This window comes from Oenanthe melanoleuca, chromosome 6, assembly GCF_029582105.1.
Source record: "Oenanthe melanoleuca isolate GR-GAL-2019-014 chromosome 6, OMel1.0, whole genome shotgun sequence".
NCBI lineage: Eukaryota > Metazoa > Chordata > Aves > Passeriformes > Muscicapidae > Oenanthe > Oenanthe melanoleuca.
The window spans coordinates 12543252-12570846 of NC_079340.1; the positions used below are offsets into that span (position 1 = coordinate 12543252).

Genomic DNA, 27595 nt, shown 5'->3' on the forward strand with positions numbered 1-27595 from the left:
AACATGGGCATTATTCTGTATTTGAAATAACTTTTTTACCTCTGACTTCTGCCAGTGTGTCAGTTTCTGAGGTCTTTGCAGTTGTTACTGCTAATTTGCCTTGCCTTTTAAGCTGCTTGTAAGTTCCTGAGTAAGCGAGGGAACTACCCATGCAAACTGAACTTGCAGCACAGGGCCTTTCTGCTAGCATGGGATCTGACTGGAGATATTCTTCTTTCAACTCTCTGATGAAAATTTACACGAATTGCTTCATTTTTGAACAGGATTCTGCAGACGGAAATACAGGATTTTTTAAAATTAATGTTGACTTCTTTAGTGAAGTTCTGTTGCTCTTTTGAGGCACTCACTCACTGCCAAATGTTTGTCTCTTCATCAGGTACGACTGGCAAAGCATCATCTCCACCACCTGTGATAGACACAAGACAAATGAGTGAGAAGCTGGAGACAATTCTGTATCAGCTCCGGCAGGTGACTCGAGAGAGGGATGAGCTGCGCAAGCAACTCGCGCTTTCATCTCCTGGCTCAACCTTCGATGACTGCAGGTGAACAGAAAGGAAATGTACCCTTTCCATTTAGCCTTCAGTAGTGTTTTCAAGTGTCTTCTCACCTGCTTTTCTGGAAAGCATTAAGGAGCTTGCAGGGTGTATGTGTTGCTTCTAACCTATTTGCATCCTGGTGAAGTGGCCACATCCACATTTCAGAGCTTCTTGTTCAGTGCCTATTCCCACTTTGTCCTGCAATTTTTCTGTGGGACTGAGGGGAGAAGGTTTCATCTCTGTGTTGAGAAAAAAAAGCAAAGAAGTTGCTTAGGCTCCATGGGCTTTGTTGTAGCAAGAGAAAGGAGGCAGTGGATGAAGTGTTTGCTGTTTTGAAAACAAGAGAGAAGAAAGAGAAATAGCTCTGAATACTTGGCTAAAGAACAGAAATGAGGAGAGGAAAAAAATCTCAGCTATTCCTATGCTTCTACAAGGAGAGAGAGGTTTGGATTTCTGCTGAGCATAGTAAGTGCTTTTTAGAAGATCAGCTTTCTGGTATACACATGTTGAGGAACTTGTAGCAGAAATATGTTGAGAATAAGGAATTCTCTTCCACTGAACATGCTTTTAAAGTCATTTAACAGCCAGCAGGCTTGTCTAGCCCATTCTAAGTTGGGGGCTGATGGGTTATGAGGAAGACAGTACTCCAAGTATGAGTTAATTGTAAGTAAGGGTTGGCAATAGAACTAGTTTATTTAGAAGGGTTAAAGATCTTCTGGGTACACTGAGCACTTTTTGCCTGTACATGTATAGAACCTTGAAAAAAAACTGTGTGTCACTGAATCTGAAATAAGAGCAAAGAACAGATTTTTTTGGGAGGTGTTGCCATCATGTGTACCTTTTCTGAACTGTAATGGTTTGTTGTTGTTTGTTACTTAATCAGCTGTGTCTGTATGTGGTCAGGTGGTTAATTAAACTTTTTGTCTGTATGAGAAGATTAAGATTTGAACCAGTGAACTGGCATTGAGACAATCTGAAAATTCTATAAACTCAGTAGCTTCTCATCTTAATGCCCCCTTCCTCCCTCCTTGACTTCTGAGGGCTCCTTTAGGAGTATCATGTTCTCAAAGCAGTGTGGGAATGTGAAAGGAAAAGACTGTCAAATGTCAACATCTTTTGCACAGCTTCCAGTTACTTAGTTAAATAGAAGGATTTCTTCTTTGGAGTTACTAGAGCTTAGGCATAGAGGATTTTATAGCTCCCAATAATCTTCTGCATAATCCGGGATGCTATTAATAAAGTTCTGATGAGCTGTCCTCTAGACTACCCTAGTTTTCTCTTTGTCAAATCAATCCTTTACTTTCAGTGTAGGATTTGTATGTTGTATAAAATATGAATGTTTACAGCTTCAAGAACAACCCATCAAAATAAACCTTTTATTTGGGCAGTCCCTGGACAGTACATATTAGATGGCAAATGCTGGCTTCCAAACAATCAAATATCTGCGGAGTGGGAAATGAATGAAGATTATTAGTTGACATTCTTTTCCTTCAGTGTAAAAGCAGCTACTGCTCCCATCTGCATACACATTTATGGTTTTTGAAATCTTACTGGTATTTGTTTTACTTCTTGAATTTTTTCCTCTTATAAAACTCATCTTCATCCTTCCAGAAGTCAAAGCCCAGACATGGTGAGCTGTTAATACTGAAGTGTGAAAGCTGAGAGATGATGATGTAGGTGGTGACTTTTACTACCCTGGCTTTACTTTCCTGGCTGTGTGTGCTGCTGTAACTCTGGCTGTACCAAACACAGGTGGTGCAGAGGCAGACCTTGACACATTACCTTGGATGCTTCACAACAGCTCACAGCACATTTGCAGTCTGGGCTGTGCTGGCTGAGGAGGTTGCAAAACAGAGAGCTGTTTTCCAAAGCAAATGTTGACTAAGTCTAGAGCAGTGGCAGAGGAGCCACAGCCGTGGGTTGTGATGTGCTCAATCAGATCAGCATGTGCCATCCTGCTGGGCAGGAGGAGGATTGCTCATGATGTGCCTGTGGATTGACAGTGACTGTGTGTGTGCATGTGTGCTGCAGATGAAGCCAATATTTGACCATATAATTTAGCATGCTCAAGTTGCACTTTATAGACTTAAACCTGCTGTTATTACTCACATAATAGTAACAGTGGAAGAGAACCACAACACAAATATACCCCCTGAAAATTGTCTTTCATAAGAGATTTTATGTGTGATCTATAATTGTTGTAGAAATTACAATAGCAAATGATAATTCCTTGGAAGCTGTTAGATAGGATTACCCACAAAATTGGACCTGTGGTTGGCATTAGCTTTTATGTGAGCATCTGACACATGTAAATGTCAGTCTTGCTGTGGCCTTATTTTATGGCCAGGGTAATTCCACTATAGCATGAAGGATTTTTGAAGTTCTTATACAAATGTCAAAAAACCAGTTGGGCCTTTGACACTAGCATTTTAAATTTTGTTAATGTTTGAACAAGTGCTTCCAAAGTAGCAACTGATACTTCTACTTTATTGAAATCATAATTTTTGGCATTTTCTGGGGCATTTTAGCATAAAACTGTGGTGGTCTTGCTTAAACAAAAGTCAGCCACAACATGCAGTTGAATGGACAGTTGTCTTGCAGCAGTTTTGATTTTTGACTTGTGACCAATATTCCTTATCTTATTCTTGCTTTTCTTGCTGAGACATAAAGCCTTGGAACAGCAATCTGGAACATATGGCCTTGGATATCCATGTGGTTTTTATTTCATGTAGATGAGGTGGAATGCAGAATGTTACTGGTGACATTGCTGGTCCTTCCTCAGTGTGTAGGTTGCCTAACTTGTGTAGTTGCCTACATGGTCTCCGTATGTTTATAAGTGGTTTGTTGGGTTTTTTAATGTTGGTTTGGGTTTTGATTGCTTGGTTGGTTTTGGTTGTGGGTTTTTGTTGTTTTTGTTGTTTGTTTGTTGTTTTTTTTTTTTTGTTTTTTTGTTTTTTTTTTTATAATAATGTCAGTGTTACTTCAGCAGTATATGAAACGTGATGGATGTTAGACTTGTAGAACAAGTTTCACCATAGCTTTCAGACTGGTCTAATAGTTTAATATGAACATCTGTTAATAGGTCTCACTAAGCTTAATGTTACAGCTGAGACTTAAACTGTACTCCAATTAATGCTGCCGTTAAAGACTGTGGTGGACAGATGGTATCTGCTTTCAATAATTTTACCCTAAGGTCTAATTTAAATCAATAACTAGGGTTTTAGTGATTCTGTCAAGGGTGTAAACATATTGAATGAAGTTTAATTTATGCTAACTATGTCTTTATTTTAAAAGAATAACCCTTCACTGGTTGTGGTAAAGTCCATAATACTGCATGACTATGTTTGGTACCTCTCAAGAATGAATTTAAAAATACCATAAAAGACACCCCTGTAGACATGACTTGAACATTTGGTTACTTTACATGATTTTGGAACTTAATTGTTGGTTAAGTTTGTTAATCAAGGAAGGGGTTTTTGTTTTGCTTTTCCCCAGCAGCATTTCTCTAGAGAAAGGAGAAAAGGAGGAATTACAATTGAAGGCTTCCCTATTCAGTAACCCAGATGCAACTGAGTTGCCAGAAAGTACCTTATATCATACACACACCCCCTGAAAATCTGTGAACCAGATGTGACTGGCATTTCTTTTTTAAAGTTTTGGGTTTTTATTATTATTATTTTTAACAACTCTTACCAGTGCAATAGTGCAAAACCATTTTCATTTTGATTCAATTTCCAGTCGCATTTCAGTTCCAGAATCCATGTTGCTGGTTTTTTTTCTTTGAAGCAAAGAAAATTCTGATTTTTTTTTTTTCAGGTTGTGCTTACAGAGAAGCCATTTGGGGGAGTTGGAGGTTTGAGGGAAGAAGAGTCATCTGTGCAGCAGTGGAGCAAATCTGATATGAGAACAAGCAGAGTTCAATTAGAAAACAATTGTTTTCTTTTGGAGGCATTAGTTTTCTCTTTTGGTGGTTTGCTTGGTTTTTTTCTCGTTGCCTGTGGGGTTATAAGAGACCCAGGAGATGATACAGGGACAGATGTCACAAGCTTCATTTTGAAACTAGAAAATTCAATGGTGCAAAAATCCTGTGACTGCACAGAAGAGGAACAATTCAATTCAGAATCTCTTTTAGAAGCTTAGTGCTACAAAGCAAGAAGATATAATCCTGCTAATTTAGTTTCTAGCCTGACATACAAATCTAATTAATTCTAGTCTACAAATAAAGGTATCATGTACAAGTACCATACATTCTAGACATAATCTGATAATAATACTGATGAATTGCTTGACCATGTAGATTATTTTAGAAAATGTATCTCTCAATCATCCAAAAGAAATTTGAGTAAAAAAACTATTTTGACTGGTTTTTGCTTCTGTTTTGTTCAGCTTATGAACAAAATGCTCTCAATATGCTTTTGGAGTTTATATTGCTTTGGAGATTTCTAATTACCCAAATTTTGTTCAAATAATTACCTTATGGAAATATGAGGTAGCTTCTGTGATGTTTTCTCATTATTTATAGTAGCTTAAAAGAATATGGTAGCACACAATCAGGTGTATAATTCAGTACAATGTCTTGGTCTAACAGGTCAAACTCTGCCAGCACAGATGTGTGTTTGATGTCCCATTGGAAGTCTTTCTCTTAAGCCTGTCTGTTTTCCTAAAGAGTTGTGGACAAGGTCCTCCAGCTGCTGCCTCTTCTTTCTTGTATCAGTGGAGCTTCTGTTCTGTGGTAGTGTTGCTGCTCAGAAGAGAGGGACATGCAGCTTCAGTACTGTTTTTGGCCATGCTAGTGGTAGTTAGACAAAATCATCCCATTATTAGATGTTACATTACAATATAAAACTGATATAAGTTCGAGTCAATGACTTTTTATTAATGATTGCATCTTAACAGGAACTGGTCAGTATTTAAATTAATGCATATTATAACTTAAATATCAACAGTTGTGTGGTAGCATTTTTATTGGATAATTTCCTAGGCTTTTCATTCACTTCAGTACCTGATGTTTGATCTCATACTCTTTTATCCATGCTAGGCCTAGTCCAAAACCAAATCATGATTATGAAAGGCTGAAGATTCAGTGTATGAAGGCCATGTCAGACCTACAGTCTCTGCAGAACCAACACACCAAGACACTGAAAAGATGTGAAGAAGCAGCAAAAGAGGCAGATTTTTATCAGTAAGTATTAGGAAAGCTGTGCAAGGTAAGAGTTTACCAGTCTGTGCTAGATCAAATAGTATTAGAACATGATAATCAAATAATTTTTTAATGCTGTTTTTCCATTTCACTTGCAAGATCGATGCTTGCATCTGATGAAACATTTCTGGCCCATTTGAAATGATCAAGGACTGCCTGTTTTAGTTTTAGGCATTTGAGATAGAAATCCCCAATGGCTTCATGGGATCAAAAAAGAAAGCCTGATTACTGATTTGAAGTTGCAATCTAACAGTTTTACTGTCAGACTAGAGAGCAGAATATGATACAAGAAAATGGAATTTCTTAATCTCTTTTAATAGATTGTGATAGCTCTTGTGACGGTTTGTGGAAGTTTTAACCCAGGTTTATTTCAACTGTTGTATTCTCCTGCAGTAGTTATTAAAACCCCGTGTTCCTTTCAAAAAAAAAAGTTTGCCTTCTGAAGAATTTACCATTTGCACTGAAATCTGAATGATAACAGATTAATAACCTACATGTAAAGATAACATATGTTTAATTGTGGGAATATAATTTCTGAAAATGCTGGTTTTTTAACAGGTTGCTCAAATTTTAACGAAACTTTTTTAATGCTTTGGTCAGGAAATGTTGGTGTTTCACTTCATAAGGAAGAAATACAACCTGTCTTAGAATTCAATTTTTTTAATATATAAATACATATTTAAATATTTTCTCATACCAGCAAGTATGAGAGTTTAATTAGAATTGTCCTGTTTTGACAATAGAAATACTTGTCAGTATCCAAGAGTTACTTTTTTGATCTGCAGTAGTAAAATACTTTCAGTTGACTTATCTTCTCTTTTTCAGCATTGGTTTAATCTAATTTTAGGCTTATGTCTTTAATTTTAATCTGAGTGAAAACCTCCTCAAGGGGCTCTCCATTGTTTAAGTTACAGTGTATTTTTTTCAATAATTAGCATAATTTATATAGTTCATTTTCATATGAACTTAATAATTCATAGTTCCTATTGGCATAGTTCATAATTCATAGTTCATATTGGCATAGTTCATAGGTCGTAAGTCAGTTCATATTGTCATAATGAGCTTCGGAGGAATTTTTTTATCTTGAGTGTAGCTGAGACATACACAGTGTGTTTTTGTTTTTTGTGGAGTTTTTTTGATAGTTTGGGTATTTTTGTTTTTAAAACAATAGCACACAAGGAGATTTTTGTCATTTTCATCTGTGTTTTATTTAGCTGCTGCTTAGGGAACGAGCTCAAGAGAAAGTGGAAGTGATTGGTGGGATAATTCCTATTATCTCAAGAATCATCATATTATGCTATTTGTGTTTGTCTGCCTGCTTTCAATGGGTGTGAAATGGCATTGACAGGTGGTGTAAATCCATCATGTCTTCTGATCAGGTTTAAGACTGCTGTGTACATCCATGTATTTTCATACTTTTGTCCCTATTTGTTTCTAGTTTTGTTTTTTCCCATTGCTTGGAATACACAAATACGCAGAATCGAGTTAGTTTGACCTGCTTGAAACTCATGCTTGACATGAGTGACTCCAGGACTTTGTCCTTGCCAGTTGGCCCCTAAGAGTGTTTTTGTGCCGTGACAGCACGCTGCACAGCCGGCTGCTGAGCGACCAGTCCCAGCTGAAGGAGGACATGGACACCCTGAAGAGGAAGAACACGCAGCTGGTGCGGGAGCACAACCACCTGCAGCAGTCCTGCGAGGAGATGAAGAGGCTGCACGACGAGGATCAGAAAGAGATAACAGATCTGCGCAGCCAGCAGCAGCAGGTGAGCACAGCCTGAGTGTGGGGGTCCGGGGTGTTCTCTGCCTTCCCTGGATGCCTTTAGACCCCCCTGGCAGGGCTTTCAGAGGCCCTGGCGTGGTGCCCAGGACTCCTGGGGACTGGACATGAGTCCCTGGAAAAAACTACCAACATTGTGGGAAGAAATACAAGCCACAAAAATAAGCAGAGTGTAAATTAGACTGTTAGAAATCCACTTTTTCTATCTTCTAGGAATGTTTATATTAGGGAGATTGTGACTAACACGGAGGATTTTGGGCATGATATGTCTTTTCCTCCTTCTTTTTGCTTTCTTCCATGTTGAATGTGAAGTTGGCATCCTTGGATTGGATTTGGACAGAACTGGACAGTTTAATAAAATTGTCGTGTATTGGAAAGTAATTGTAAATATTAGATATATAATTTAGAGTATATAACATAAGCCCTGGCCAGGGCATTCCAAGCTGGACAGACCACTGTCAGCTAGAGAAGGACTCTCTCAGATAAGGGACAATAAACAGCCTTGAAAACCTCAGACAACAGTCTCCTCCAGTCTCTTTGGCAGCCATCGGGGAAAACCTGATTTTCAAACCACCTTTATGTCCTCCTGAGGGGATCTCAGACTCAGGAGGCCCCTCAGGCAGTGACAGCTGAGCACGTAGAGGCTTCTCCCTTTCGTGGAGAAATCTCAGTGCCCAGCGTTGTGCCTTTAGTGCCTTGCTGGGTCCCAAACTGCCTCCTTACCTTGGACAGTATTAGGGAAGACAATGGCATCTTGATTACTAATTGATTTTCTTTGTCTAGTTGGAAAAAAAGAATTGGTAGTATTTAAATGCAGAGATGAAAAAGCATACATGAAGATGGTATTTGCATGATATTGTTTTAAGGTGGGTGCAAAAGCATCAGAAATCTACCTTAAAATTGCAAAGTGATTAAAAAGATGGCTGTTCTCCTAGGCTATTTTATGGGACAGGGCTTACTTTAAACTTGCACGCTGTGTTTGTTGGTTTTTTGGGAAGAATCACAAAAGGTTGATTAATGTTTTTGAACTTGAAACAATCAGAGACAAAATTTTTAGGACTGAAAGAGCTGAACATTTCAGAACTTTAGATCACAGGCTGTCTCCTTGTCAGTGTTATTCTCATATTCTGAAAATTTTAAAAAGAGTAATACTAAGGAGCAATTGGTTGTATCAGGTCCACTGTTCATTTAGTTAGAATAAGTCTGTTCATTTAGTTAGAATTGTTACAGTGACATGTGGAATGGTTAAACAGAATATCTGGGTTCGCTGTGTGTAGGCTGATTCACAGGGCAAACTTGCAAGTCAAACATTGAGCTTCAGAAGCAAAATCTACGCAAGCCAAAATAATTATTTGCTAGGGTAGGAAGGGCAAAGGTCAAAGCAAGCTGGATATGCTGAATGGTACTTTAGGAGGTACTTGAAGGTAGTGCAAAGAAGAGTGAAGATTTGTTCTTCCTTTTTATCCATTTTTCTAGCACTATCTTGCAAATTCTGCTGTGAAACTGTTTAGTGGCTTGGTTCAGAAGATAGCAGAAATGGTTTGCTGTGTCAGCCTGGGCAAATAGCTTAATTGGTCTGTGCTTCAGTTTCCCAGTCTGCAAAGCAGGGATGCAAAACCTCTGAGAGAAGGCTATTCCATTTTGCCGTTCTGTCCTGAAGCTTGGCATTATCTAGAAGCATAGAAGGAGGCTCAAGTATTGTTGTTAGGATTGATTTAAAGAAATCTAGTCTCATGTCAACATCATGATTAAACTTTTAAAGAAAATGATGTATGTGACTCTTAGTGGGAAAATTGTGTAACTCCATTTCTCAGCTTGTCAGAATGATTCATGGTGTCTTGAAGGGGTGCCAAAAGTCTTATCTTGTCCCTGTAATTTCTCGTATGAATTAGTCTAACTCTGTGCTGATCCCTCTGACGTGGTGTTCCGTTGTCAGGCCATAACAAAATACATCTTGGTGGCCTCAGAGAGCAAAAGCTTTTGATCAAATTACCCTTTGTGTGGGATTGTCATGGATTTGCTGTGTAGCAGCTGACCAGCTTAAGTTTCTGCTGCTCACATACAGAGTTTCATGTTGCCATGGCTGTGTTCCTTGGGCCAGCTGGGACTATTTACTTTCTTTCATTGGGATTTTGAATGCACTGGTGTGTCCATCTTCCTCTGGCAAATCTGTGTTAGAATGCTGAATTCCATCCAATTTTCTTGTGTATTAGTCCTTCTTTTCCTTAATTATTTTGTGTACTTTCAATATAAATACATTCCATATATTCTTTAGACAGCAAGGAGTGGTCTGTTTCTGTTTGAATTCCTAAATAATTTGTTCTCAAACCTGTTCTTAAACTCATGTGGGAAGTAGTCCACAGGAAAATGGTTTTCTTGAGTGGCAATGAAGAGTGGGCAGCCTCTTGCTCTCCCCTTCCCTTCTGGTCTGCAGGCATTCAGGTTCCTCCATGTTAAGGGACTGGTCCTTACTTGAATATAAGACACAAAAATAAGGAGCCAATTTGTGCAGGATGGCTGCTGCATGTTGGGTTTCAAATTGTTATGGAGCTCATGTTTTCTTCTGTTTTCTTCTAGTTCTTTAATACTTTTTATTTTCAGATAGTTAGGGACATACCTCTGTAGACTAATGTTAGTGTCATAAAATTCCTTGCACCTCTCTCTCTTCCTGCTGCTCCATCAGAGCCAGATTTCAATTTAAAAGACAAAACCAGAAAAAAAGGAGCATAGAATTTAAAAAAAAAAAAAAAAAAAAAAAAAAGGCTTTAGAGGCTTTATTTTAGGCATATTTTTCTTTTTTTTTGAGAATGAACAAGGGCTAGAATGGCTGACACTCATTAGGGCTTTCTTGTGTTGTTGCTGGTAATGTATCATCAGTGTTTCAATTTACAGCAAGATTGTTACATTGATGTAAATTTGAAACTAAGATTCAGGTCAGGCTTTTTTCATGTTTAAATGGATTTTTCTCTTCCTGCTCATCTCTTATGTATACTTTCTGAAATGCAAACCTCTGTGGGAAGTTCTCAGATGAAATATTGTATGAATATTAAAATAATATGCCTGAGTGTATAACATATTTTGGGTAGGTTTTATTCTCATAACATTTTTAATTATTTAATTCATTCAGAGGATACAGGCAATCTATCATGAATGCCACCTCGTGGGCATCTCCTAAATTACCACTATCATCTCGGTCATCAAGTAGTGATTACCTCTTATTAAAACTACAAGTACTTCAAAAACAACATGGGTTTAATAGGTGTTCATAACAATTGCCATTAGAGAGAGATTTTCACACACTTGTGCCCTTGTGATAAAGTGGACTTTTAACTCAACAGAAAGCAGATGAAATAATGCTTAATAGAGGATCAGTCTTTCCTTAGTTCATTAAAAAGAATGATTACTAAAATTGGTTCATATATTTTTGTCCTAATTTTGTTTCTTATATATATATCTTAAATCAAATTTCTTGAACTGATTAACAGTAGAGGTTATTGATAGAGTTTCTGGCATTTTTTAAGGTCATGAAGCAGAATGGATCATCAGAGATCCTGAATAAGCTTTACGACACGGCAATGGACAAGCTGGAGGGTGTGAAGAAGGACTACGACGCCCTGAGGAAACGGTACAACGAGAAGATCGCGAGTCACAACACAGACCTGAGCCGCCTGGAGCAGGCTGAGGAGGAGAACAGACGTCTCCAGAAACAGATTGACATGCTAATGAAGCAAAGGGACACAGCAATTCATTTCCAGCAGCAGTATTCATCCTCTCTTAGGAGGTATAACCCAATTTCGATACCTTTGATTTGCCAATTCTAATGTAGCATCTTATTTCCATTGTGCTAGAACCACAAATACCTTTCTAATATTTTTTGTAGAATTTTTCTCTAGTGTTATGTAATTTTGCTGTTATGAGTAAGGATGTGAATTTATATAAAATTTTCTGGAAGATTCTAGAATGTGTGGTGGGGACACTAATTTGAAGAAATGGTGCATTTTCTTTAGAAAAGGGTTTCCCATTTACAGTTTCGGAACTGCATGCGGAATTCTAACCATTGTTTAGCTTGTGTGAGAAAGGGATACTCTGCTTTTCAACCTATGTTTATTTTTAGCTGTAAATACAAGAGTCAAATGCAACCAGAATTTTTTTTAAACCTCAGACTTTGTTCCAAACAAATTCTTTAACTCATGGTGAGCCTGTGTATCTATCTCCTTATTTAAATACTAAAAACAAATCAGTAAGGGAATATAATTTCTAAAGATGTTTTACAAATGGAGATCATCTCTAGCCTAAGTTAACTTTTCATGGTATCAGAATTGCAGGCTGTGGGGAACTGTGAGGCAGGGCTTTGGGCTGGTGGCAGAGTTCTCTGGCTGCTGCAGGTATTTGGGAGTCTTGCTTCACTGAGAAGGTGCTGCTGTGAGTGCTGCACATGTTAAAGTGGAAGGGCACAGACACTCACAGCACACTTACCCCCTCTCTGCTCGTTGGTACCAAGCCTACACAGTTAACTATATGCAGTAGGAAGGACATCAGCACACACAAGGACTGCAGAGGGCATCCATGGGTGTGCTAAGAATGTTTTCATTGACTGTTAGGGGTGATACACAACTCCCACAGACCAAAGCCAAAAATGGTTTTCTAATGTTCGTAAATGGTTCCTTATAGTTGTTATGGTTAAAGAGGGTCTGTAATATCCCTTAAGGTTCACTAACATTCCTGAAGCAGTGATTATTTGCAGCACAGAAAATACGTTTTCTAACAAGTCTTCTGTGGTTATGTTTTACCAATGGATACATTTGGTTACCCAGCCAAATTGTTAGTGTATGAAAATGAGTAACAAGTGTCTTACACGTGTTTCCGCTTGTTTTTAGGTTTGAATCAGTACAGCAGGAACTAAGCAACGCCACAGCACAAAACAAAGAGCTGCAGAGAGAGATGGAGCGATTACAGTCAGAGGTGACAAGGTTCAAAACAATGCAGCTGAAAGCAGCCAAGGATGCAGAGAAGTACAAGGAAGAAAGGGATTCGGTTTTCAATGAGTACCGCCTCATAATGAGTGAGAGAGATCAAGTAATCAAAGAGGTGGATAAGCTCCAAACAGAGCTGGAGCTTGCAGAGTCCAAGCTGAAGAACACTTCTTCTGAGAAGCGAGTGGCCAGTGAAGAGATGGAAGCTTTAAGACAGGTATTGAGCTGTTGTTTTAGTGGGGAAGGGAAATGAGTATATGTTGTTGATGCTGGAATCGGGAATGTGTGACTGATTAATGGAAAATACTAATCCACTGTGAAGAGGAAATTGTGTTCTGATGTTTTCCTATGCCAGTCCTTTTTACTGTCAATTTCCATGTTTGAAAAGAGTGCCTATTGCTATACACTTGTCTCAATTCTGTCCTGCATATTATAAATCCTTTCCTTTTCTGTCTTTTATAGTTTTTTAAGTCTTTTATATCTTCTTAAGTAATTCTCTCTATAAATAATATAGCTCTAAATATTCATTTTTTTAAACTTTTAACCTCTACAGTGGTTATATGCAGTATACCTCTATAGTGGTGTACTATCTGCAGTGGCTTAAGACAGTACATGATCAAGTAATCTCAAATACTTATACAAAGCCTGTGCTGACATGCATGTTCTTACTCATTTGCCCTTTTACTGCCTGTAAGTTAAAGAGGATATTTTGAAGACTTTTTCTTTAGAATTCAGGCATGCTTTAAAGTGTGTGAAACCAGAATTTCCTATTATTCAGCAACATGTTCTTGAAATGCTTATATCACAGCCATGTCAGAAAGAAGCTGTTATGATTGGCAGAACACAGTTTGCTGCTCAGTTTCATTTCTGCTGACATGCATTCACTTGACTATTAATTCAGCATGAAATAGATACAAGCAAATGTATTACATTGCCTACAAATCTCATTTTATTATTTTCACAGCATTACCTCTGAACAAAATATTCTTACAAAAAATGAAGGGTGGAGCTTTAAGTAAATAACACCATTTTTGGAGGAACATGTACTGTAACACATGGCATCAGAGCTTCTAAGTATGACTAAATTCTGTTTTTAAGAAGTCATATTGTCCAGCCCTGCATATTTGTCAGCTCAGTAATTCAGTTCTACAGTGAGGGAGGTTTCAATATGTTTCATACCTCTTCTACTTTCATCAAAGCATGTAAGCCAATCGAAATGTCTGTTGATTTCAGTGGGATCAGGGCAGGAATACTCACGGAAATAGCCACAATTAGTCATTCTTGTTATATCTGTCATTGTGACACTATGAGTAATTTGCCCCAGTGCCTTAAGGGGCAGAGAATTAAAATTTTAAATACATAGGTATTGACTTAAAGAGATGTTTGAACAGGAATCAGCAAGAGCCTAAGACTGGGGAATGGTGCTGGCAGGGCAGAGACGTGCTTTTCTTCATTCCCAGACCTGGCCCTTCAGAAAGCAGAAATAACTGCTGCTGTAATGTTCTAAAAGGTGTAAAATAGCCATACTTGAGTTGTCTTTTTGTTCCCATTTTTCTTTCCTGTAGCTATGACTTTTCTGCTTGCAAATAGGTATTTTTTTATGTCACATAGTACTGGCTGCTTGCTGCAGCCATGTTCAATGCAGAAGAGACTTTGTAAATCTGGTAAGGAAAATGTTTGAAACATTAAAAAAATCTATCAATCAGTGTATCATTTCACTTGAAACTGTATCCTGAAATATGTCCCCTGGAAGTGGGATTATCCTCCCAGTGCATAGTTTTTCTGGTGCTCTCTAGAAAAGCAACATAGTGTTTTTCACTTTTCTTGTGGTATATGGCACCTTTAAGTGCCTTATTATGTAGTGCTCGTTTGATTGTTTTAAACAGCTCTGAAGCCATTTAGGTAATTTTAAATGTAGTTTTTTCCCTGCTTTGGTAGTATACCTTTGGTGTCCTGGAGAAGTTGTAAAGCAACTGAAATGAAGAAGTTGATTTTTTTCAAAGCATTATATCTGAGCAACTACTGATGAGGTCAGACAGTTAATTTCCAAGTGAGACATGTAAGCTTTTATTAGTCAACATACCCAAACTTATTGGTTCAATAGACATCTAAAATGTACTAATTTTCTGATATTTATAAATGATAGAGGAAATCTCATTATTGTTGTACTAATGGACAATTTTGGATTAAATTCTCATGAACTCACCCACTCAAAGGGATTGGATGTTAGAGATTCCCCTCTCTCCTTTTCTTATGGTGTTTTTTTTGTTTGCCATAATCTTTCACTCTGGAAAATACTTATGTTTCATCATGTTATGTTTCATCTCAGTGATAGTCGGTTTTCCCCTCAGTTTAACAGATCTGTTATATTTCGTCCTTATGTTATACTCAGATGTGAGAACTTCCTTAAAACATAAAAGTAATTCACAAATTCAGAATCATTCAACTCAACCTGCTCTACTGTTTTCAAACAGAAGCTGTTCTAGTCAGTGCCAAATGGCACATTCCCCTGTGCTGTAGAGTTGTAAGTTTGTGCAAATCTCATAGGAAAAAGAGGTGAAATTTTACCACTGGAGGCAATGGCTGCTCCTATTCAGATAGTTTATACTGAGCATGCTGGATTAAATTGTGATAGTGTGCATTTTTTCCAATCACTTTAAAGGACTGTAGATTCTTATTTAGTGAAGGTCTTGCTGAGAACTTTCCCTCTGCTTTGGTGACTTTCATCTCAGCTGCTTGTGGGAAAAGACTTAATATTTTTGTGCAAGTTTTATACACACAGTTGAATGCATATTTTATACAAACTGTAGTTTAACTGTGCAAAATGCTCTTTTCAGTACTAAAACTTGTCTACACCAACAGACAATTCAGAGATTTTTTGCTCTTCAGAGTTACTGAGCAAGGAAGGACTTACTGGTGTTGAAAGCACTTGGGTGTTATGGTAATTGAGATTCACTTAGAGGGTGAGTCATTAATTCAGTGCTCCTCTGCTACTCTACAGAAGAAATGGCACTCTTAATATTATTGTTAATAGTCTGAATAGCCTTAATTAGATGCACATCTCAAAAACAATTCTGTTAGTACAGCAAAGTGCAATTGTCATCCAGGCTTTAAATATTCAGTTTTATTCTTTGCAAACTGTAGAGATAAATAGAATGAAGATCAGTTTATGACATGGTGTCTTTCTATCCTTAAGCACTTCAGACCTTTCTTTCTTTTGCTTTTGAGGTGTCAGCTGTCTCTGGTGAGCTTTAGCAATTAAAACATAGTTTCCAGCTAGGAGTGCATCTGTTTTGGAGGACTTTTTTGTAGATATTGACTGAATGCTTCTAGAGGCCTGAGCCATCTGAAAATGTAGTGGCATGAAATTGTATTGTTTCAATGACCCATTCTTCTAATGGGAAGCCTAATTTAAATAATTCTGGAAGGGCAGATTAGGACACTTCGGTATTTGCTGTACCTTTTTATTATGATGCAGTTGAATCCCACACTTAAGATGTTATCTTGGGGTGACTTTATGATGCTTGTATCCCCAAATCATCTGTTCTGTTCTGTTGGTGTTGAATATTGAGTACTGCAACTTTAAGACTGGTTTCAGGAGTGAAAAGGGGAGAGAAGTTCAGAGTTTATCAGAGACAGCACTTGCTCCCCCGCACTTTTCACACAGACTGGTTGTCTGCAGTGGACAGCGGGACAGAGAGCGCTGTTTTGGCTTTTTAACTTGCTTTGTTTTGTGATTTTTTTTTTTTTTCCTTTTTCTTGGAATTGTTTGAACCTGCTGTGGACTGAAAACCCAGAGGAGCACTGGGAGCTCCCACCTGTGGCCACCAGTCCTGGCCTGGCATTTCCCAGGCCAGAGGGACCGAGAACAAGCTGAGTGAGCCAGGCTCACAGAGCCCACAGAAGGGATTTTCTGCTGAACTTGTCATCTCTTCAGAGCAGCAAGAGGTTTTGCTGCTTGGTATTGGTCATTTTTGTGCTGGGAAGTGCTTTGTCTGTTAAATAAACAGGTTTTTTCCCCACTTTTCTCTGAGGAAGTATTTTTTCCCCGAACCAGCTGGGGGAGGGACTGCTTGAATCTGTTCCCTAGAGGGCCCCCATTCCAAGGTTTCCTCCTAAATTTGCCCTAAACCAGGACAGATGTATTGTCATTCTGCTTGATAGAATACTGTAGTTTTATCTTCAACGTTCTGTAGCACATGGGTATCTTAATGGCATGTAACTTCAATGTTCCTTTAATACATATGGAGAAACTGAAAGATGCTTATGTAGCTGGGTTGTCTACATTGTAAAATTGAAGCAGTTTTTAAAAAATGTTTGCAATATATTCTTTCCCTTTGCCACATTTAACAACATTTTTTTTAAAAAAACACAAAGTTTGTTTGGTTAATAATCTTTTCTCATTTAGGTTCCTCAAAGCTATCAGTGCTCCCAGAATCAATCTTACTTTGGACAAAGAACTGTGGTCATGTCATGGTGTGCTATTTTTTAATACCATATTTAATATTCTTTGCTAGTAGTTACTTGTGTGTAATGTGATCTGCCTCTTTTTCAGAATATTAGTGGTGAACTCTCTAGGCTTTTAAGGTGTCATGACATGTATTCAATTTGAAAGATGAACTATTTCCTTCTGAACTTAACTGACTGCAAACAATGGATCTTGTTTTAGGAACTAAACTCTGCTCTAGTGGAAAGAGATCGAGCAATTTGTGAGAGGAATGAGTTACTGGAAAAATACTGTCATGAAGTGAAGGACAAAGCTGAGGCCCAGAAGGAACTTGATCAAGCTTGCAAGGATATAGAGACTGTGAAGGAAGAGAGGGATGTTGCCAGGAAGGAGAGAACAGAAGCCATCATCCAGAGAGACCATCTGCTAAGGGAATATTATCAAGCTCGTCAGGTATTGCAAGTCTTTACCGATGCCTTTCTTTCTTAGCTTAGTTAAGTCAGTAACTTGCAAGAGATGAAAGGTTTGGGCACATTGGGAGTCTTCCCTCTTTTTTTCAAGTCGCTCTAAAATACAAACACGTGCATGTATGTTCTTCAGACATACTGACAGAAATTCTTGTTTGGAAGAAACACAGTTGTGCTTCATATTAAGATTCTGTTTGTAAATATAACTAGAAAAGATTTACATTTTAACCAAATTGTAAGTCAGTAAATCTGGATTCATTAGTTTCGTTTGTATTCTTGAAATTAACCACACGCAATTGTTTGCAAGCCCACAGCTTCTGGTGGGCTGTACTGTTGTATTTGGCTTGTGTTGTTGTGCTGCAAGCTTGGAGTTTTCTTTGTGTATTTGTCTTACTGTTGTCACCATCTCTCTTGTTCAAAATAGGGAATTTTGGAGGGACAAGCTAACTTAAGAATAAAGTAATTCTTATCTAAAACAAGAAGCATTAAATGAAAACTTTCTTTCAATTCCATTGCTCTTCAGTTTCATTGCTTTGGAATTGAAAGACCTGTATGAATCCCAAGTTTTGGGATTGTTGTCTCAGGGTAAAAAATGGGTATTAATGTAGGAAATACGTGTTTTCTAGATATAGTGTATATATATACTCTATATACTGTATGCAGTTGCATATAGTAGTGTATCTGATTTCTGAGTATACTTGCAGGTTTTTTCTGTCTGCTAAGCAGAACAAGATTGAAGCACAGAATGTCACCTCTGAAATATGAAATATTTACTGATGTTATTTTGAAGTAGTGATTCTGCAGTTGTACAAATTTGTGTTCTCCTGGATGAAATGCATTACAGCAGGTTTTCTCTTTCCTCCCACCCTCCCCCCAAATTTGCTGCTAAAATAAATGAGTATTATTCATGAAATCATTAGAATTGAATACATCACGCAATAGTAAAAGCTGTTTGTGCATATGTACCTAAAAATTGTGCCTAAAATACTTACCTGTGTTTCTTAATTCCTAGATACAAGATTCTGCTACCCTAGACATAGAAAGAGCAAACAAAGAAATTGAAATGCTTCGGAAGCAATATGAGGCTATGTCACAAGAACTAAAGGAAGCTGTCCAGGAAGCAGAAGTAGCCAAGTGTAGGAGGGATTGGGCCTTTCAAGAGCGGGATAAGATTGTTGCAGAAAGGGAAAGCATACGGTAAACACCTGCTAGATGATACCTGAGTGATCTCTGTAACACCTGGTGTGCAGCTGGTGCAGTTCTAGGCTGGGTTTTGCCAGCACTTCCTCTGCCTTAGCTGTCACATGGTGTTTTTTTTAAAAAATGTTGAGGGCACCTTACAAGATCTTTGTTGTTTTCTGTGCTTTCATAACTAAAATGTCTCTAGTAAATACCCTTGAGTCTAACAGCACTGCTGTGTGGGAACAGCCAGTCGTGCAATCTTTTAGGCATGCTATGCTAATAATCCTGCCGTAGCTCTAGTCCTGCACATAATTGTTTACTTATGGGGACATGCACAAAAAATATCCAACATATTTGCTGCTAAATATATCTAAGAAACTAAGAAAAATACTTAAATATTTATATTTACTAGTTTAAAGTAGATAAGTAGAAATAAGGTTCTGAAAAGGATGAAGGATAAAGAATTAAGACCTAGCAAATGTAATTTTTTTCTTCCTTATACTTTTTTATTTTGCAGATAGAAAACTTTTGAAACCTCTCTTTGAAATTTTGCATTAACTATACAATGTGGTAAAACCAGTTTACTTTAATAGGGTTTTAAGTAACTAGATTGCAATCTTTTTCTTTTGAAGAACTTTGTGTGACAACTTAAGGAGGGAGAGAGACCGAGCTGTGAGTGACTTGGCTGAAGCTCTTCGCAATCTGGATGACATGAGAAAGCAGAAAAATGATGCAGTTCGTGAACTGAAGGAACTGAAGTATGTCAGAGAGATGACCAAACTGCTTGAAAGTTTGTGGTGAAAACTTTGTTTTGTTATTTAGTTATAAACTGCAGCTTAGTTCCTCTCATACTCACTGGTTTATGGGAGAGGTTTTGCCATTGGTATTTATCATGCCCTGCATACTGATGGAGCTCATCTGAGGGTAAATTAAATGCATTTTGGAAGATATGAGAGACCTAGTTGTACATTTAGTCATGTAAAAATATTGCAAAAAATGTAAGACTATATTAAGACAATATATAAAAATGTAAATTTTTTGTAAATTTGATAGCAGACCAAGAATATTGGAAAGACAGAAGCTAAAGGAAATTTTTGATACAGCTTGGATTTATGATTTAGAAAACCAAGTATAATATCTATCATGATTGCAACATTATTTTTCAGTTTATTTAAAATTATCATGTCTGTTTCTGCAAGTAATAATTTTGTTTGCCTAGGGAAAAGATGGAAAATCAATTGGAAAAGGAGGCCAGATTTCGTCAGTTGATGGCCCATAGTTCCCATGACTCAGCCATAGATACAGATTCTCTGGAATGGGAAACAGAAGTGGTAGAATTTGAAAAAGACAGAGTAAGTAAAATCATACATTGCATTGTCTTGTGTATTGGATAGCTCTGAACCAATTATAATCTTTTAAATACTAGGTAAGATTAAAAATATGATTTTGGGCTTTTTAGTTCTTTATTGTTTTGCAAGGAACTGTTTAGGTGCACATGACGGCAGTAAGTGCAGTTACAGCTACATGAAAGTAGTTGATAAAACCAAGCTGTTATATACAAGCTTTGTAATTTTCTTCATCTGTATTATGAATAAAAATCGTTCCCACATTTAATGTTGAAGAGTACCCAGGCCCATGTAGTATAGTGGTCTTAAGTTTGTGGTTCACTGCAGACATAGCAGTGCTAAGGCAGCCAGAACTTAAGATGTGAAGGAAACAGTGTATTAGAGGCCAATCTTTTACTGGCAATAACACTTAAAATCTATGCATAAAAGAGTTAATGTTTCACACTAAGCTATTTCTCCTACTGTTGCTCAGATCTTCTGGATAGAAATTTTAAAGTATTAAAAGTACTTTGTAGACTTTGTAGAATTCTACCTCTGAATCTGTATTTAGAAATGGTCCCCCATAATGTTAGAGCCGTTTTTCCTGTTTACTTCTGGTCTCCAGTCATAGCACAGTAGAAATCTGCCTGACTTCACTACCAAGACACAGTGCTGTTTCCTTACCTTGACAATTGTTCTTTCCCCCATTCTTGGGAAACATGTCCTTCTTCTGTGATTACACGACCAACATTGTACCTTAAAACAGGTTGTATGGGTCTGAATGGGCTTTTTCACATGCTCAGCTGCTTTTCTGTTCTTTTCTTTGGTGAAGTTCCCCAGTTGTATTATTTAAGCCTTAATCTGAGAGGGAAGGATCATTCTAATGGAAATGGGAGGTTATATACTTACGTACCAAAAAATAAACACTTACCTGATACAGGAACCCTGTGAATATAAATACATAGTGCAAACATGCAGTAATGCCTCTTGGTAACAGACTCTGTTTGCCAGTGCAGTGGAATCACTTGTCATTAATATTTTCTAGGATGACATGGACTTGAAAGCACTTGGTTTTGATGTGGCAGAAGGAGTGAACGAGCCGTACCTCCCTGGAGACTGCGGGATCTTCGTTACCAAAGTAGACAAAGGAAGTATTGCTGATGGTCGGTTAAGGTAGGGCCTGACTTTGGAAAACACCTGTTGGTTTTTTGATCACAATAAACCTTAAATATGAGCATATTGCTAATTGTCTTCTTGGTTTTCATATTTTTTTTAAGCTCTTTTTTCTTTATATTATTAATGTTCGTTGGGAAATCACACTGAGAAGGCCAACGCTTAGAAGCATTACAGAAATGAAACACTGCTTGACTCAGCACTTAAAACTCAAAACAATTTGAAATGTTCTTATGTTGCGCTGTGCCCTTTTTACTCTGTTATTATCATCTCCTCAAACCTTCATCTATTTATTTAAATTTTGGGAAATTTAAATTGAGGAGGGCAAGAGAAAAGGAGAGTAGAGCGAGGGGTCATTTGGAACCATCTGTTATTCTTGGTGTTGATAGAAACTTTTTAGTAACTCTTCTCTAAAAGCATTGCTTTTAAACAAGAAGTAGTCATTAGTGATATGAGATATACTTTTCCATATGAAGTGCAGACTAGCAGGCCTGGTTTTCATTTAGCTGCTATTTAATGCTTTTTCAGGAATGGATAACTCCAGATAATGAAGGATGAGTTTATTGAGATCAGCTCTGTTGCATGCCTTTTCCTGGAACCTTTTTCATGTGCTGTGTCCAGCAAAGTGTGCTTGTAACTGACCTACCTAATTCTGTATATCTACCAGAGTGAATGATTGGCTGCTGAAGATAAATGATGTGGATCTTACCAATAAGGATAAAAAGCAAGTTATAAAAGCTGTTCTAAATGGAGGAGGTGTTATTAATATGGTGGTTCGAAGAAGAAAGTCTTTAGGTGGGCGAGTGATAACACCTCTTCACATCAATGTTTCTGGACATAAAGGTAATGACTATAAAGGATGGATGTAAATGGCACATGTTTGTTCAGCCAAATAAGGCTTGATATAAAGGTACTTGTTCTCTGAGCCTTTGCTTAAATCGCGTTTATATATTAATGGCCTCCTAGAGAAAAGTTTACATTAATTTTTATTAAGCAAACCAAGAATACTGTTATTGACAATAGCTTCATCTTGTAAGTACAGGTTTTGTTTTTGTCCTTGGGTGGGTTTTAGTTGATTCTTTTTTAAAATACTTGTCTTTAGTTAGCTGCCTGTTTGGAATGTTTGTGGGAGTGTAAACAAGTCTGTTAAACTCAGTTACCCCCTTTTTGTGTGATTATATTAAATTTTGGGATATTCAAAATCTTTTTTTTTGTTATTTCCTTGTAAGGGATTACAGAAATTTAAATTCAGCTGGATTGGTAGTCTATTTCTTTCTTATGCAGGCAGGTCAGACATGCCATTTGAGCAATATATTCAAATTGCAGAATAAAATTCTTTTTTATGTATTTCAGATAGTGGGGTCAGTCTAGAAAATGGAGTATTTGTTGCTGCTGTTGTGCCCGGAAGCCCAGCTGCCAAAGAGGGTTCCCTTGCTGTGGGAGATAGAATCATTGCTGTAAGTCTTAAAAATGCATTTGCCTTTTAAAATTTTTGTTTATTTTGAAGCATTATCATTGATGCCACTCTTCAGGATGCCAAACATTCCAATTAATTCTTTACTTTTGCAGTATTAAGTCCTTTTTGTAAATTCACTGAATATTTATTCTAAATTAATGGTTTTGTGTGCTGAGTGATTAATGTAATGTGCAGCTTATTTCGTGAGTTCATATGAGTATTTTCTCAGAAAATACTTTGTCAGAAGCATTAGATTATTCTTCAGACTTGGCTTATGTATATATATCTGTTCTGGGAGGGAGTCTATCCTGGAGTGCATTTGCAGCCTTCCAGGGTGGGTGTTGTTTGTGCACTGTGAAAAAGGAGGTGGTTCCTGTTGGCACAGCTGCACAGAGGGTGTAGTGACCTGGGGTGATAGCCTGTGTCCCTGCAGGAATAGCAGCTTAGACTCAGGAGTTGTCCATTCTCCACTCTTGAAAATGCACAAATATCAACCAAACTTCAGTCACACATACATGTGTAGATTGGTGTTTTCCCTGTCTCAGAGATACTCTACCTTAACTCCTCTCTGCCTATTAGCTTTGATGTCTGTTGTGGTTTCTTTGTCTGCAGATCAATGGCATTGCACTAGATAACAAGTCACTTACTGAGTGTGAAGCTCTGCTACGAAACTGTAGGGATTCCCTTACTCTGTCACTCATGAAGGTGAGTAGCAGAAGCTGAATTTGCAGAATTCTCTTGAACTTGTGTAGAATTATTCTAGTTGTTCAAGGAAGAGTATATGGAAAAAAATGAGTATATCAAAATGGGAAAAAGACAGTTGTCTGGATGCATTCCTCTGGTGGTACGCTTCCTCAGCAGTTGTTTCCAAAATAAGGCTCTTGTGCCATCTAGTTGGAAATGAGACTAACTTACTGTCTTCTTTCCCATTTGTTTGCTGGTCACATGAAATGAGTGCTGCCACAGTTGCTTGCTGCTTCTTGGGTTTTCCTTCAGCGTGCAGCACTTTTGTACGTGAAAGATAAACTGCTTGCTGTCTAAAGGAAGTTGCTTTTAGTCAGGAGGGAGTTGTGTAGAAAACTGAACTCTTGCTATCATGGAGATTAAGTACAAGGCTTTGATTTTCAGGCTTATTTCTCTAAAATAATTATTCTGTTTTGTTTCTTGAGTTTAGAATCCCGTTATTCTGGGCCTGTCACATGGATTTTGAGTCATAATTTCATATCTAGGGAGCTTTAGGTTTTAAGAGAGTAAGAAGACAAAATGTATGAGGGGAAATGGACAATTAAAGTTATCTTACTGGCATCACTTACCAGAGGCAGAAGTAGAATGCAGGCCCCTTCACTTGCAGTTGAATACTTTCTGCCACCATGTGGAGTTGCTCCTTGGGAATTGTTCTGAAAATGTTACAAAAATTTTTCTAGCTTCATTTCAATTGATGTTCTGTGCTTTGAATTTTAAGATATTGTTAAGTTTATTATTATTCAGATATAGATAAATCAAGCAGGCTAGGATATGGCTTATACTAAACAGAAATCAGCCACAATAATAAGGTGATCATATGTGGTTTTTATTTTAGGTCTTTCCTCAGAGTTCATCTTGGAGTGGTCAAAATATATTTGAAAATTTGAAGGATTCAGAAAAAATGTCAAACTGTAGAGTTCATGCATCAGAGATACAAGCACAAAATAAAAGAAATCTGAAACTCAACAGCTCAACCCAGACTGACATTTTCAATCCAGACATCATGGATGGCAAGAAGGACCAGGGGGATCAGGGCAGCACTTCATTTTGTGATCACAAGCCTTTCCCAAGTAACACATTACGAGTAGACTCTCGTAGGAACACAGTGCACAGCTGCCATAGTAATTCAGAGCACAGCCTCAGCTCCTTCAGCCCAGAGACATATGGGGACCAAGGCTATGGAGCTGTTGACTTGGACAACAGGAGGCTGCCTTATGAACCTACAGGAGCTGACTGTATGATGGTTGAGACAGCGTTTGACAAAGGACATGGAGCTAAGCATAGTGGTGGTACCTGGCCAAAAGTCATGGTTAATATCTCAGCAACAGAAACAGAAAAGTTCTCTGTGTATAAAAAGCCAAAACAAAGGAAATCTATCTTTGACCCTGATACTTTCAAAAGGCCACCAACTCCTCCCAAACTGGACTACCTTTCCCCTAATCAGGTGACAGGCCATTCACCTCAGCCATCAAAAGCTGAAGTGGCTTCAACTCCTCCAACTCCTCCTAAGAGAAGTGACTCCATCAAATTTAAACATAAACAACAGGCAAGCTCTGCATCAGAGTCTACGGTAACAACAGGGTCACCTCCCACCAGCCCAGCCACTGCCCAGGCTCCAGTTTCCTTGGCACTTAAACAGGACTCTGCTACTCTGAAGGGGCGCAGCAGGAATGCTGGGCATTACTATCGGGAGGAGGGAATGGACTGCACTCACCTCTCCTCAAGGAAGTCCTGTGAAGATGACATTGGCTTTCAAAGAGTTGAAGAGCCAGAGATTAAAAGACCGCGGCCAAAATCAGCTCCTGCTCTGAGGCATAAAATGACCCCTGTGCCCATTCCTAATCCTGCTCTTCAGGTAGAAGCTTGGTATACTGAAGCACAAAACTAGAAACCTTGAAGTGTATTTGCAGTGTGGTTTTGGGTGCCCAGTTATGTACCAGAGGAGGAGAAGCATAGCCCATCCTCAGAATTCAGGTCCTCTGAACTCAGGCTCAATTAGCATTTGGCAGTATCACAAAATACAAACCAGTATGTAGAGTTCCAGCATTTAATAGGCAGTGGTGGCCACCAAGCAGAAACCTAGTGTTCTGCTTAGCTGCCATACCTGCTGCTTGTTGCAACATCTGGGCTTTTCTGTGTTTTTGGCAGCCTGAAAAGACATAGATAAAAACACAAGGCATCAGCTTTAGAAGAACTGAAAATAGGGTCTCTGAAGTTTTACAAAAGTCAGATTGGTTGTCCAGATCACTGTGCAATTTAATGGAAGAAGGTATACCACCCATAGAGTTGGTTTTTTGTAAGTCTTTAGATGTGTCAAAATAATTCTGTACATCTTATCTGAAATCCAAAGGGTGTTAGGCCCATTACACTATAAAGGTGACCTGTTTATTAGAATATGATGCAAATTCAAAATCAGCATATAATTTGTTAGAATGAACACCATACTGAGAAGATAGTGGTCATGTCTTGACAGAGTGGATGGAAGAAAAAATTTTTGTGCTCTGGGAAAGACCTATTTAGATGAATGCATTATATAAAGTGACATAATCAATAATGTTATTTCAGGTCCACTGCCTCAGATTTGCTCATCTGGCAGATAGAGATTTTACTTTTTTTTTTTAACTGGAAGCCAAAGTTTATAGAAGTGGTTTTTTTTAATGTAATTGAATCATAATGACTTAAAATTTAATATTCTTTCCCCTTACTTGTTGATACCTGGGTAATCCCACCCTTTTCACAGTGTTTTAGAAGCAATACAGATGGCAGAGCTGAGTTGGAAGTAGTGCAGGGTTAGAGCCATATCCTGCAAAAATACTGGTGTAAGGGAGCAACTGGCAATGTTTTATGCCTTTTTTCTTTTGGTCTGCTTTCATTTTGTTTCGTCTACTTCCATTCCTTATGCATTCCCAAACATTTTTAGGGAAAAATACTTATGAAGAGGTTTAAGCCTCTATGTAAGCAGTGCTCACCAAAAAATGAAACCATATCTGTTATTACCAGCAGTGCGTCCAGCACAATTAAAAAAAAACACAGCCCATACTAGCTACTATGAAGAACATTAACTCTGTCCCAGCCAAAGCTAGCACAATAAATGACAGAAAAACATAAGAGTTTAATTTTGTACCTGTAATCAGCAGATTTGGTCTGAAGAGCAGTATGGCTTAGAGAAAGGTCACAAGAACTGCACAGCAGGAAGTGAAAGAGGGCATATTCCCATGTCCTATTTTAGCATGTATGTAACAGCAGAATAAGATCAAGGTATTGAACACCTTTGAATAGGGAGTGTTTGCTTTACATAGAATGTCAAGTTGCTCCATTAGCACTGATAGTCCTGTTCTTCGTTGTAGTGCATTGTCATGAGCACATGGACAACCCTGGTTATAATCGTAGTAATATTTGTATAGTGAGGAATGAGTGAGTAAAGAGTTGCCAGCTGTGACAAGGACATGTGTAGGTGGGGACTTAGGCCCAGGAGATTTGTTAGCTGGAACAGAGTGGGTGGTTTTGGCACTCACTGTTGAGGAGACCAAGGGATATGTGGGGACATATTGTGGTTGCATCAATGTGCTGCCCAAGCTCTGTTACAGGTGGCAAGTAGGTGTTGGTTTGAGGTAAAGAAGAAAATTATAGAATAGAATTACAGTGATGATTTTTTTGGTTTTTTAAGGTTACTTCATTTCCTAGTTATTTTTTGTTTCTAGGATTAAATTAAAAGTAGGTTATATGATTCTTTTTTATTTTTCTTCTCTTTCCTGTCTCCACCCATAAAATAGGAAGGGCTTTGTAGCTCTAAAGTTGTTGGCAGGAGAGAAAAAGTGATGCTGTGCCTCAAAATGTGGGCATAGTCACTCTGATTTTTTTTTTTTCTGGTGGAATTGCCCTTGTCAGTTGGAACTACCTCGGGCTGTTGTGATGGTAGTGCCCAGTCTGTATGCAGTCACTCCTGAAGTAATATTTGTAATAGCAAAATATAGTGTAGTTTAATTTGAATCCATATTGGGTGTTGTCATTTAATTTAGATGTGTATATACACAGTTAATTTTGTGTACTTTGATAAGTTGATAAATTTAGGTGTGCTTAATTCCTGAATAGTAGGTGGAACAATTACTGTTGCAGACATGAAAATGATCAAATACTGCTTCTAAGAAGGCACCTCTGCCTATTAGTCTTTGTGCTCTCAGTAACTCTTAATTTAGTTACAATACTTCTGTCATAAAAACTGTAAGTACATTTACAGTAGCTTTTCACTTTTTACATGCATATCTTGTGTTATATATTTCAAATGTTTGAACACCATGTGCTGAGCCCGCACT

At 37.9% G+C, this 27595-nt stretch overlaps 1 protein-coding gene across 3 annotated transcripts in view; it reads left to right on the top strand.

Annotated features, from left to right (window-relative positions):
• Positions 1-27595, top strand: part of DLG5 (discs large MAGUK scaffold protein 5) — a 94220-nt gene that overhangs the window by 44591 nt on the left and 22034 nt on the right. For 2 of the 3 annotated variants that reach the window (XM_056494992.1, XM_056494993.1), the window contains exons 3-16: positions 377-542; positions 5575-5718; positions 7318-7501; positions 11037-11296; positions 12393-12705; positions 17158-17388; positions 18415-18599; positions 19217-19342; positions 19804-19936; positions 20955-21082; positions 21750-21925; positions 22436-22539; positions 23151-23243; positions 24118-25137. In XM_056494992.1, coding sequence (XP_056350967.1) covers positions 377-542; positions 5575-5718; positions 7318-7501; positions 11037-11296; positions 12393-12705; positions 17158-17388; positions 18415-18599; positions 19217-19342; positions 19804-19936; positions 20955-21082; positions 21750-21925; positions 22436-22539; positions 23151-23243; positions 24118-25137 — 3263 coding nt within the window. The remainder of the gene's footprint in view (positions 1-376; positions 543-5574; positions 5719-7317; positions 7502-11036; positions 11297-12392; positions 12706-17157; positions 17389-18414; positions 18600-19216; positions 19343-19803; positions 19937-20954; positions 21083-21749; positions 21926-22435; positions 22540-23150; positions 23244-24117; positions 25138-27595) is intronic. The other variant, XM_056494994.1, reaches the window with a different exon arrangement.